The sequence below is a fragment of the Hippocampus zosterae genome, chromosome 4, assembly GCF_025434085.1.
Source record: "Hippocampus zosterae strain Florida chromosome 4, ASM2543408v3, whole genome shotgun sequence".
In the NCBI taxonomy this organism is placed as follows: Eukaryota; Metazoa; Chordata; class Actinopteri; order Syngnathiformes; family Syngnathidae; genus Hippocampus; species Hippocampus zosterae.
Genome location: NC_067454.1, coordinates 8645531 through 8657985, shown reverse-complemented (window position 1 = coordinate 8657985; position 12455 = coordinate 8645531). Strand labels below are relative to the sequence as shown.

At 43.0% G+C, this 12455-nt stretch overlaps 2 protein-coding genes across 2 annotated transcripts in view; one reads left to right on the top strand and one right to left on the bottom strand.

The window, feature by feature from the left end:
- The window catches only part of pkma (pyruvate kinase M1/2a), a 323744-nt gene that overhangs the window by 172887 nt on the left and 138402 nt on the right, over window positions 1-12455 (bottom strand). The window lies entirely within an intron of this gene.
- Window positions 1-12455, top strand: part of celf6 (CUGBP Elav-like family member 6) — a 149320-nt gene that overhangs the window by 102077 nt on the left and 34788 nt on the right. Inside the window, 1 exon segment of the mRNA XM_052064364.1 lies at window positions 6240-6368. Within this exon segment, the coding sequence (XP_051920324.1) occupies window positions 6240-6368 (129 nt within the window).

The window sequence follows — 12455 nt, the reverse complement described above, 5'->3', positions numbered from 1 at the left end:
ATTTTCCCTGATGAAACGGTGAAAGCACTTATCCCGGGAAACTTTTGTATTTTATACTCCACGGTCTTCACTTTGCTGATTTCTTGCCGTCCTTATTCTACTCTTGGGTTCCACGTTTCTTCTTTTTAAGTTGGTTATGACACTGGTTTGAAGCGGAAAACCAATGTCTGGTACTACGTGATGAAAATGTGGCATAAGTCGACTAGAAAAGCCTTCCAGCCCTACCATAAACCCGAACAGGATGAGCGGTATTGAAAATGGATGGATGTTTGTCCTCATTGTTTATTAGCTCCCCCATCCTTTGGCTTTATTGGATGCTTCGACAATGCCGGGAGCTTGGCGGCTCCTGAATTCTATTCCCAGTGGTGCGAGTGTGAGTCTTTTGAATATTTCCATGCCTTTTGGTGTGTCTATCCGAATGGGAGTTTCTGTGAATGGTTCACGTTTGTCCTTGCCATCCTGTTCTTCAGAAGAATGACCCCAGACGGGACAGTCTGCAGATTGACAGGACCTTAAGATGTCGCGCAGTGTGCTGTCATAGCCAAGCCCAGCAGGCATGGGATAAGTGAGGGCCTGCTGGCTGGCGCAGTCTGGCAGGCCACACGGGAGCGGCTGTCTTTAGGCACCTCATGCCGTCAGAGGACTGTGTACCACTTTACATGCAAATGAAGCCAAAATACCCCTCTGTGCCCCGACACTACCGCCCAGCAAAAACTCTACTGCGGTTGGCAGTTTTGCGTATGAGCAGAACAAATCCGGGATTGCAGGACATCAATTAAAGGTTTGTTTAACATTTATTGATGGAGCTTTGCGCGAGAGCATTGGGACAAAAAATAAAATAAAATGCAACAGGCAGTTCTTCCTCGGTTTCCCCCCAACTGTTTTGCATGCAGTCCAGAGGGCTTCAGGCACCCGACAGTATACGAGCGTGTCAGCGCGAGTTGTAAGAGTTACGCATTTACATGTAAACAACCTTTTGTTGCATCAGAACACTGACAATTGATATGTTTGTTTTCATCCCATTTCCATTCTGTGTCCACAATGAAACGCCAGAGCACTCAGCAGGATGTTACTCTCATTGCGCTTATATTCAACCAATTAATTTCAATACTGCAGTTGAATCAGGCATTTAATAACATCTTATATGCATTCAACTCCTGGCAAGTTGGCAAAGGAACAACATTCAACAAGAGGGATTCACAACTCCATCAAGCGTGAATAATTATGAAAATGAAAAATAATGATTCCCTCCAATGGAAAGGTTTCATTTGGCTTGATGTGTTCCGAGGCTGCTTTTCCCATCTAACAACCTCATTGATGAGAACACCTCTAGAGAAATGTATCTGGAAGATTGCTCATTCAAGAAAGCAACCATCGCAACATCGAATTTTAAAAAAATTGTTGTGACCTTCAGATCGACTAGATGCTAGTCAACATCCAATTTACGTCTATTTAGTCCATTTTTTACCCATTGAAAATAATGGAAAGTGTTGTAAGCAACAATTTAACATTGAGGACCGTGACACAAGTATAAAAAGGAGGGAAAAGACGGATAAAATAACTCAAATTAAAAAAAAAAACATGACATTACTTTTGCTTATTGATATTGACTAAGCAGCTAGGACAGAGTTTTAATTGTAGTTTTGTTCATCTCCATCATTGGTAAACTTTTGTGGTGGCATCACACACACATACACACATTGACACACAAATCTCCCCCCAAAGAAAGTAGCCTTCAAAATCCCTTTGAGGCTCACTCATCCGAAGTCTCACGCGGTATGCTAAAGTCTCGTGGGATTTGCTCAAGGTTTGAGATACGCCTCATGCATGACGACAGTTCGACTTTGGAAGTTTTGTGAGGAACTTTTTGGAGTCGTAGTCAAAACCATCACTCCCATTTAAAAAAAAAATCTGAATCTGCCAAGGATCTTATGAAACACAGTAACTAATATGTTATTCACATCATATGGACGAAGCCCGGCCTCAGATCGAAACAAACCTCCATTGATGAACTCACCACAAATATAAATATGCCTTTAGACAGTTTGAACCGTAAATAAAACACAACCAACGTTCCCCACAAAAGCAAAAAGCACTTCAAGCTCATCCTGCGTTGCCCTTACAAAATACAGAGCTTACATATGCGAAAGCATTTTCATAACCACTCAAAGTAAAACAAGACTCTCTATTTATCTTTATATTTTAGAAAGCACGCTATTTTAGAGTGTTTTGGTCTTCCATTGAAAAAGATTAATAAGATTGAACAAAAGTTCAGTTGAAGGCTTTTTTTTTTTCACGACGTGGAAGTGGAAGGAATGCTCATTACCCCCCAAGCCTCACAATGGATTAGACCAAAAAGCAAATGGCGCGATTTACTTCCAAACTGATTCCCATAACTATCACGCAATTGGGACACTGAGTTGATGATGCGAAACAAAGCCCAACACAAAACAAAAAACACCCCCCACACATTTTAACATTTTATCGAGCCATTCTGTGTACCTTCATGAGCGAGTGTGTCCAGTGGCAAGCCTCGGAAGCACACCGGGGGGGAGGGGGGTATGAAATAAATAAATAAAGCAAAATCATTCTTTGCTAATGAGTCCATAAGAAGTGCAACTTCTCTGTTGTGCTGCCTGGGACATTACGCCGCATCTGAAATGCACCCGGCGGCCTGGTAGGCATCTTTTATTGTTGGGTGCAGCTGTCCATGCTTTGTGAGCACTTGCTACTACCAAGCCTCCTCTGACAATAGCCAGCAGGCATGATGGGATGAAATGGTGAAAACAAAAGATATTTACCACGGCACAGGAGCAGCAAAGTCATTCTTTTATATATTAAAAAAAAACAAAAAACAAAAACATGATTACCAAAGAAACAAAATCGAAATAGAAGCTTTATAGCAACAAATTATTTGGCTAGAGACAGAAGAGAAAGTCAAAGGATGGCAATACAGGAGAAAGAGAATGATATGATGCGAGCGGAGTGTTGTGTTGAGAGAAGCATCAATCTTGGGAGCACATGGCTCGTGTGAAAAATCTATTAGTTTTTAATATACCACGGGGATGGAATGATGGAATCCCTGCGGTACGGAATGACAAGGCATCCTGGAGACAAGCGACTGTCGGATGACTGTAGTATCCTGGTAACTTTTCTGATACCCATTTGTATGCGCATAGCTTAGGGGAGACATTGCAGCAGTCGGTCACTATTTATAATAGTTCACAGGTGTTTTCATAACATGTCTGATTTTCATCAAAGCTTTCATCAAAATACTTCACGGATTAGGACAGTTATAACTCTGCTTGGCTTTTCCCTATTCAGGGGTCAAATAGCAAATCAAAGACATCGCCATGTCTTGTCCAACGAGCTGCAAGTCTTCACTTGCTCACCACAACCATAAATCTCCTCTTTGCCTTCGACCTGTCGACTCCATTTCTCGCATCCTTCTTCCGATATGCCCTTTGTCTCTCCTATGCATGTCTTAAGCATCCATATTTGCCCTCTCTTGCTTTGTCTCCAAACCTTCCAATCCGTGCCGTACCTCTGTTGAGCTCATCCCTCATCTTGTCCATTCCCCATCACTCCCAAAGAGAATCTCCTCATTTTCAATCGTCACTGCAGCTCATTCTTTTGCATTCTGGTTATTGCTACCGTCTCCAAACCATACAAAATGATCGGTTTTCCTACGATCCTTGTTGTACACCTCTACATACACATTGAACCCAAGGTGTTTGTGTTTTCTCAGTTTTTTTTTTTTTATTATTCCATGTTGCTTCTATATGAACGGCCTCTTAATGCAAATATACGAGCGCACTTAAGGGCTCTTTGTTTTTTCGTACCTCTTCACTTTGAATGGATTGCGTTCTGAAGTCGCGGTGTCACAGAGGTTGCGTTACATGATAGTCATATTCATAAAACACCAATTTCCAAGTGTGGAAGTGGCCCTGAGAGATGTGGTTGTGGGGGGTTGAACTTGTAAAAATCCAGCGCGAGCAGCTTCGGAGACAGGTGCAAAGAGGACTAATTAATAGCAATCAATACTCGGGGCCAGGGCAGGCGGCTGGCCGGCGGAGACTCTCTCAGGTCAGGCAATGAAAAGATAGCAAGCACCAAATTCATTCTGCTCTCCCGGAGGACGGCACTGAAGTACACTCACACTTCCTTTAATGCCATCGCAGGGGTGTCATTTATTTTTGCGTTTGCCAGCACATTTGGAAAGTTCATTACCTCGCTCATGGCTTGTTAATTAGCCTTGTAAAGCCACCATTAGATCTCCTCGGGCCAGGACCAAGATGAGACTTTTTTTTTTTTGGTCCCACAACATTAACACACAGTAGGGGAGCCTGTAAAGCTGCACTCTGCCCATTTAACAGGGACCCCTCAGTGGAAATCTGAAAGATAGAGGGGCCTTCACGACAAATTAGGTCACACGTGCTCTGGACAGGCTGTGGCCTTCCTTCACATGTTCCTCTTCACTTCCTTGAACAGAGGTCAGCTTAATTTCCCCGAGCACATGTTCAAGCTGAATGTCCAGGGGTAAACATTTGACTACATTTCCTTGATCGACTCAAATTTAAAAGGGACATTTTATGGAAAATGTAGTTTTTAATTGCTTTTATAAACATAGTTCTCTGGAGTGCATTCCCAACCCTCAAGTGTGAATTTAAACAATTCCTGTCCGTTTGAGAGCTTTTCTCCATTTTCGTCACACTGTAAAACAAGAGTGGGGCTAGTTTTCACCGCCCCCACACATGCTTTCTCTTCCCATGACCTGTTCATGGGGGTGAATATTCAAAGCCACTTTCGACAAACAGTGCACACGTTCATGTAAAAACTTCAACATCCCTGAAAGGGGCCATGCCCCTTTTATTACATCAAAACTAAACGATAATCATAAAGGAGTTTATGACCTGCTGCAGTACAAAATTGTTTACACTGACCCCCAAGCTGCACCTCAGTTGTCGCTGTAATTTTTTTTTTTTTTACTGCTTTCAAAAATAAAAATCAACTTTTTGCATATGTTTTCACTCGATAAAAAGACCCTAGCGATGCAATCCATGTCGAGAAAAACCCAGCAAGACACCAGGATTACAGCTGCAGCAGTAGAGCCCAGGGCACTGAAGCCTTATTGATTATGCAGGTGGTCATTTGTGTGGCCAAGCGGGTCGTCCGCACGCGTCTCATCTGAACTTTACAGACATGAAATAGGATCCGATTTGGAACGGCCCCCGCTGCTTTATTTTTAGACCAGATGCATCTAATGGGGCCTGGCAGGTACAGGAGGCGTCACATCTGTTGAAGTCCAGGTGATGCTCTCGCCATCCTCACCTCCCCACCACCGCCACACCTCCGCACTCCACACCAGTGAAATGACTCACGTGGAAGATCAACAGTGTCATTTCCAATCAAGTTCTCTTCCTCTCGCTGCCACTTTCTATCAGAGCAGAGGACGGGCTCTTGTTTGTAACCATTTTACTCCACAACACATGCTGAATTGGATATGAATAATGGAAAAGATGTAAAATAAGATGAATGCTCTGTCTATACCAGGAGGATAGATTGGGAGAATTCATCTTTTCTATACTGTTCAAAATGACAGTGGAGTGCAACTTTTACCTTGCTCTTGAAAAGAACACATTTATTAACAAGCTGGATTCAATTTATAATGTAGTTTGCTTTTTACTTAAAAAAACAGATGCATCTCTGTGCTTGTGATCAATGTAATTCTTAGAAAAAAAAATGAATAGACTCAGGACGCGCTCACAGAACACACTCTCTCTTCGACTTAGTCGCTATTGTTATGAACCGTGCTCATAATTATCCGCAATAACAAAAGAACAATATTCATCATTCCCGTGCAGCGCCCTGCAAATTCCAATCGCGCAGTGATTATCCTTTCTTGCACTCTAATTGACTCGTTTCATTTGTTGGCGAGAACTTTTCCAAAGTTGCCACTTGCCCACAAAGTTCTCCATTTGTGGATTGTAATTGCTCAATCTGATCATATTATGTTGATCATAATATGATTCGGGGAGCATTCAAAATTAAATTCATATTGCAGGGCTCCAGACAATCTTATTTTATTAATTAATTTATTTTTTTACTGACTAGGAGCACGGTGGGCCCGAACCAGAAATGTTAAGGGTTTAAGTAGAAAGTAGTGTTTCACAGTCACATCATGGCTCAGCAGAACGCAACCATCAGCTGCTGTTTTTCCCCCTCTCCTGCTGATCCAGAAGACAGGAAGCTGTTTGTGGGGATGCTCGGCAAGCAGCAGAGCGAGGATGACGTCCGGCGGCTCTTCGAGACCTTTGGCCAGATCGAGGAGTGCACCGTCCTGCGGGGTCCTGATGGGGCCAGTAAGGGTCAGCGCACACACACACACCCACACATACTCATACGGTCCCTTGTCATTCTTTCTGCGTGTCCAGCTTCGCTTCAGCCGCCTCCGCTCGAGCATCCTTGAGGGAACACAACTCGACGCTCACTCGCTCGCTGTTACGGTGCTCCAACACTTCCTTCCTTTTCCCCGCGTCACCATTTACACTGGCGTCTTATTTCTTATGTAGCAGCTCACCTCCCTCCTCCCACACCTGTTATCTGAAACATGGCATGTTTGTTCCCCGCATCGCCATCATCCCTCCCCAGACGATCATTATGTCATACAGTAAATAAAGCAGCCAGGCTCGTAGTTTAGCTGCGGTCACTCTCAATAGAGCAGAAAACATGTTCACGGCTTATTACATGAAAATGTAGGGTAGGCTTATATCGGCTTGATTCTTAATTTTCTCCAAAGGCGACCACACATGTTCAAATGCTCAAATATTTGCTACCCTTGACAACTTGTCAAACCAAAATGAAGTGAACTGCACTACCAGCGCAAAGGGCTCGATAAGCATCTGTAAGCTGTGACACGTCCATCTAGACGATGTGTGTGACGGCAAATCGCCGCGAGATAATGCATGCGTCCTCTTGTTAAATCAATGAGAGAGGCTCACTGGTATTGAACCACGGGCCTTTCAGCATCTACATGGCTTGCTTTCACTGGGATTAACCAGCTCTTTCTCGTTGTGTCCCCCGCCACATTCGTCCACTGCCTCCCCGCCCCCCTCCCACAGCTGCTTGCTTCCACTCTTTTCATGCCCCCTCCCTTTCTCCTTCCTGTCTGCTCAGACGCCTCGGGCTGATTGACAGCACATAAAATGAAATCGGGCCGGTGCCGGCGTGTTCGACAGGAGCTATACTTTCGCTCCTTTTCACCCTCCTCGCGCCTTCCTCTCTCTCTTTGTGAGCCATATGTTTCCTCAAGTGGCATTCGTCTCTCACTCGTTACCTCTCTCACACTTCTTCTTTACCTCCCCCCATTGCCTTCCACTGCGACAAAATCAAGGAACATTAGCGAGGATGGTGGAAACTCGAAATGTCGAATGCCCCAAAGTCATACAAAAGTTCAGCTCACATTTTCCGGAAAAACACATCTCAAAAGTTGGACGAAAATTTAAATGAGATATCAACAAATGTCGGGAGACACTGAGCATCAAAAGGATTATCTCCCAAAGTGGGTTTCGAGACGAAATTCGTGATAACTATAGAAGCTGACATTTTTTGACATCCTTTTTTGCAACGTAGCTCCAGAGTGGAAGCAAAGAGTGAACAAGTCCCGGCTGCTCATTACTATAAAGCCGTCATCATTCATTCAAGAAAAACAGAATAGTTTACACTGCAAACAGATTTATTTGCTCTTGAGCACTTGAATATTTTCCCTGTCCTTCAGCTCAGTGAACAGCCGAGACATTTTCAGGGGACCGCTTCACTTTATTTGCCAACCAATACCATCATACGCATTTTGAAATCAAACACCATGAAAACTTCAAATAAAGGGAGACAGAATTTCTTCCAAGATCTGGACAAAATACAGTGAAGGAAAGCAAGGTATTTTTTAACGCACAAAAAAAATTACCTTGCTGCGCTTGTCAAGAGAGAACATTTCGAGACCCTAGCTTGGTTTCTTCTTTCGGAAGTTTTCGTCTGTCCTGGATATTGTCTTAAGATTCAGAATTCAGGTTTCTGTGCTTTGTGTCTTCAAACTCCTCTTTTCAAGTCTAGTAGATCACTAGTGAGTCCTTGGGACCTCTCAGTCCAATTCAATGAAACATCACTTTCATAGCTTTGCAACACGGAGACGTAATTCCGACTAGAAGTTTGTTTCATAATTCGAACAAGAAGGTGGACAGGCTTCTCAGTACATATGTTAAGCTATTAAGTTTAAAAACGACTCATATCCCGTCCAGTTTCTCGCTGTTCCACACATTAATTATAAACGCAACTTATTTTACCCATGCAGCAACAAGCTCCGGACCTTGTGCAATTCAAATGAGGCTGACCTTGAAATTAACTGCGCTGTCTTCTCCACGATACGAGCCCGACTGCCATGTTGATCTAAACGCGTGCTACTCGGTAGCCTTTCACAACCTCCTCGTCACAAGTTTCACACCCACCCCACATTTGCCATTCCATCGATTCTCTAAACTACTTTCGGCGTTTGCCGCCAGAGTTGAATAGAGCCCTGAGTTGTCAGGAATAATAGAGAGATGGCTTTTAGCTCTATAATTAAGTTGTGTTATAAATGTCACCCATCCAGCCAGATGGAATTCATGCATACATATTACTACCCGGGGAATTCAAAAGGCAGTGGCGAGATCCCCTCACTTGAAAGCAATACAATCTCTCTCCTCGCCGCGTTCGCCCCAAGTCATTCGGAGATGTCAAATTGGGAAGAGAAAAAAAAAAACTCAAGGCGTGTGCTATAATTCATGAGGCTCTGGCACTTCCATTTAATTGGAGATGTTTTTGCAATGCGTTACTCTTTCTTCCTGGGCTGCACATACGGACTCAAGTCCAAGCGAGTGGATGTTTGATATTGAGAACTTGAGAATATGAGTGGGGACCTTTTTCTTTTCAGTTCCATGGAGGATATGCTACATTCATGGAAAAAAAAGGTGATTCAACCAAGCAGTATTGTATTCCAGTGGTTAGCGCGTCTGCCTGAAAGTCGAGGGGTCCCAGGGATGAATATCCGCACAGGCCCCTCGCTTGAGTTAATTATAACTCTGTTCATGTGAAGGGTTGTTTGTCTCACTGGTATATGTCAAGTCAGCATGGCTAGGCTCCATCACAACCACAACCCTAATGTGGACTAGGGCTATCGAAAACCGATGGATGTCATACAAGTATAATAATCAACTTCTAATAAAAATGAAAATGCTAAAACGTAATACATGCACATAACACTCTTTGAGCGCAAGCAGCAAGCATATGGCAGCTAACGAGCTAGCATCGACACACACATGGGCTCAGATGAACCACAATTGTCGGTGACCAAAGTCCTGCCAAGTTACACTTTCATTAAAAAAAGCTGTTCTGAACAACTTGATCACGGCGTCGTTCTGGCGAAAGCCTGGCACAGACGATCAATTAGGACACCTGAAAACTGGACAAGCTTCTTTGTGCGTGTTCTCTTACCATTTCAAGCAGAAGCAAAACAAATAGGTTGTATCAAAATGTCAGTCAAAACCGCAAATGGTACAACTGTTGGGGCATTTGAACTTCAAAGATGCACTGTACACCGAGTCCTCGGTTTGCAACTGTCCCAACACACGTCATTTCGAGGATACACATGTTGTTCAATGAATGAAGTTTCCGCTGCATTATAAGTGGTTTGAAGACACTGTGATTCAGTCTTTAGGTTTGTGAATCTGGTCATCGACAGCGCATTCTTACATGCAAAATGTCAGAATAACAAAAATGTCAAAAAACTGAGGACCCCCTGTATCTGTCTCTAGCAATTGCATGGTCGGCCAGATCAAATATTCTGTCCGGCCATACATTGTATCCTCCAGATGCTCACTGGCATTGTGGTCCAACCTATGACCCCTGGTTGGAGAAAGAACCAGTCTATAAAACCAAAGATTTCCTGAAAGAACACAGTGAACCTAATAATTTTCCTCCAAAAGGTCAAATGTGTTTGTTCTTTCAAAGGCAGACTCCAAGTCACGTCTTTCAGTCAAATAAATGAAGACCCTTCCTGCCTCCAACCCCCCCCGAGAGCTCTTCCAGTGAAGTAAAAAGGCCGGGGACAGAATCAAAGTGTTCTTTGACGTTTACAGTTCCCCTCTGTAGATCCATTCAGCTTTAAGGACATTTGACACAACAACAAAACACACTTGAATGTCTCCACACAAAACGGTTTACGCTGCTTTTGTAGTGAATGGAAAGCCTCAGGTGAAAGTGGGTTTGGTCTTCTATTGATTGGGGGACAAAGCACAAGAGTCCCCAAGTTATGAAACCTTTGATTTAAAAAAGTTACCTACAAAGTCAGAAAAAATAACTACTTCCAAAAGTTGAACATGATACTAGGGATACTGACCTACCTCAAATGTGTGCGCATTTAATAAGATTCATCCCGCCATCCATTTTCTCAAGCACTTATGCTCTTTATGGTCATGGATAAGCTGGAACCAATCACAGATGACTTCAGGCAGGAGGCGGTGCAAACGCCGAACTGCTGAAACGCTCACCACTCTACGGCATTGCTGCCCCCAGTGTACATTACGTTCTTCCTTTTTGATTCATTGTCGCTTTAGTCATATTGGACTGAGCAGCAACAAAAGAGACTTTACTACATCGCCATGAATAGCATTCCTGGTTCTACGGTTACCGTTGCATTTGTTCCTTTCTGGTGCACTGCTGTGGTGGCATAAAAATATGAGAGGGGAAAAAAATTGAGTAAACCCTTTAAGCTGCTCACCGAGCTGACATCTCGCATGATTTGATTATGTCTCGTGTGACACACATGACAGTTTGACGAGATTTAGCTTTTTAGAAGTCAATTTTGTTTTTTTAATAGTCACATTTGGCCAATTTAATTTTTGGATATTTCCCTCTATCCGTTTCCCACAAAGTGAATATATATTCTTCTTATGGTAGCAGGTTATCTGGAGCATATACAAGCTGACTTTGGGCAAGAGTGGGATACACCCTGGATTGGTTACCAGCCCACTGCAAGTCACATATAAAACAACTATTCATACTCACGTCCACAACTATGGACAATCTAGAGTCTTCAATTAACCAGCCATGCGTTTTTTGGGGGGAATGTGGGAGAACCCAGAAAGTAATTTCCTCAGAGGGGAACTTCATTCTTTGATGGTTTCCTTGACTTTGGCTCATCTGTAATGCCTCCTCTAGTTTACCATTGGACAGTAATTACCCAAGTATTCCAGTGGAGCTCAAAGGCCCACAGCCAAAACCACAGTCAAATCATCAGCTAACTTGAATACAAAACTATTTCAAATCCGATTTCCCAACATTTCCCCAGTGCTCGGCTCAGGAAACGCGTGCCGTTCGGTGAGCACTGCTGTTACTCGATTAATGAAAAGCAGCTGAATAAATCCACAAGGTTGTTAATTAGATAGCCTTCTAAAGTTAAAACATGAGCGACCTGAGGCCAAGGATAAAAATAGGATAGAATAGAGTAGTCAATGATGGTAAAGCTGATGAATTCAAATGCCGTTTGCAAATGAATTACCATTCACTTCCATTTTAGTGCACCCATGGTGCAGTGGTGTAGTCCTGCATCTGTCCGTGGTTTAGGACAGGCATATTAGCGTCTAAATGTGCCAAAAACTGTCAAACTTTGGGATTGGACAAATGAATTGATGTCATCACATCATGTGAGCTGCAAGTATACCTTTTTTTTTTATTTTAATGCAGTTTATTTTCTTTTGGTAGTCTGCAACATACTCTTTTTATTCCCATTCGTGTTGTTACTCTATTGGACTTGTGAGGACTCTCGGCCAGTGGGGTCGAGCAGCTTTTTGTGAACGGACATACTGTATCACCAAACACGCTCTCTCTGATAATGTTGTGACGCAACGCTAATCTGTGCACTGAACAACAGTGCAGGGCAGTTTCATTTTGGGTTTTGACATGATTGTGGCCATAACTTGAAAATGGCAAAGCTTCACCCAGCCTAGCCTCAAAGTCATGGCCATAACTGTGAGGCTAATTTAACCGGCTATCATTCATCCCAGCCAAAAAGCACCGGTACATTAAAGGTAAGCAAACCCGCTCAGAGTTGTGTTGCATACACAAGATTATAGTTAGCTAACAATGTTAGCCTCTAATAAGAATACTGTACTTTATACTTTGTTGAAGTTCTCAGAGCAATGGGTGGCAGTTGTAAAACTGGAATAAAAACTTTTTTTGGGGGGCACTCTCTTTTTTTTCACCGCCCCCGGTCATTGCGATAAACAGGATCTGGATCGGTATATAGAGTTGTGCACTTACACGGGACAGCGTGTGCTTTAAATCTTGACTCGAATGGATATTTTTGACAAAGATATCTTGCAAAAAGCTGAACATTTTTTTTACATTGTGAAGAATGTTTTCCT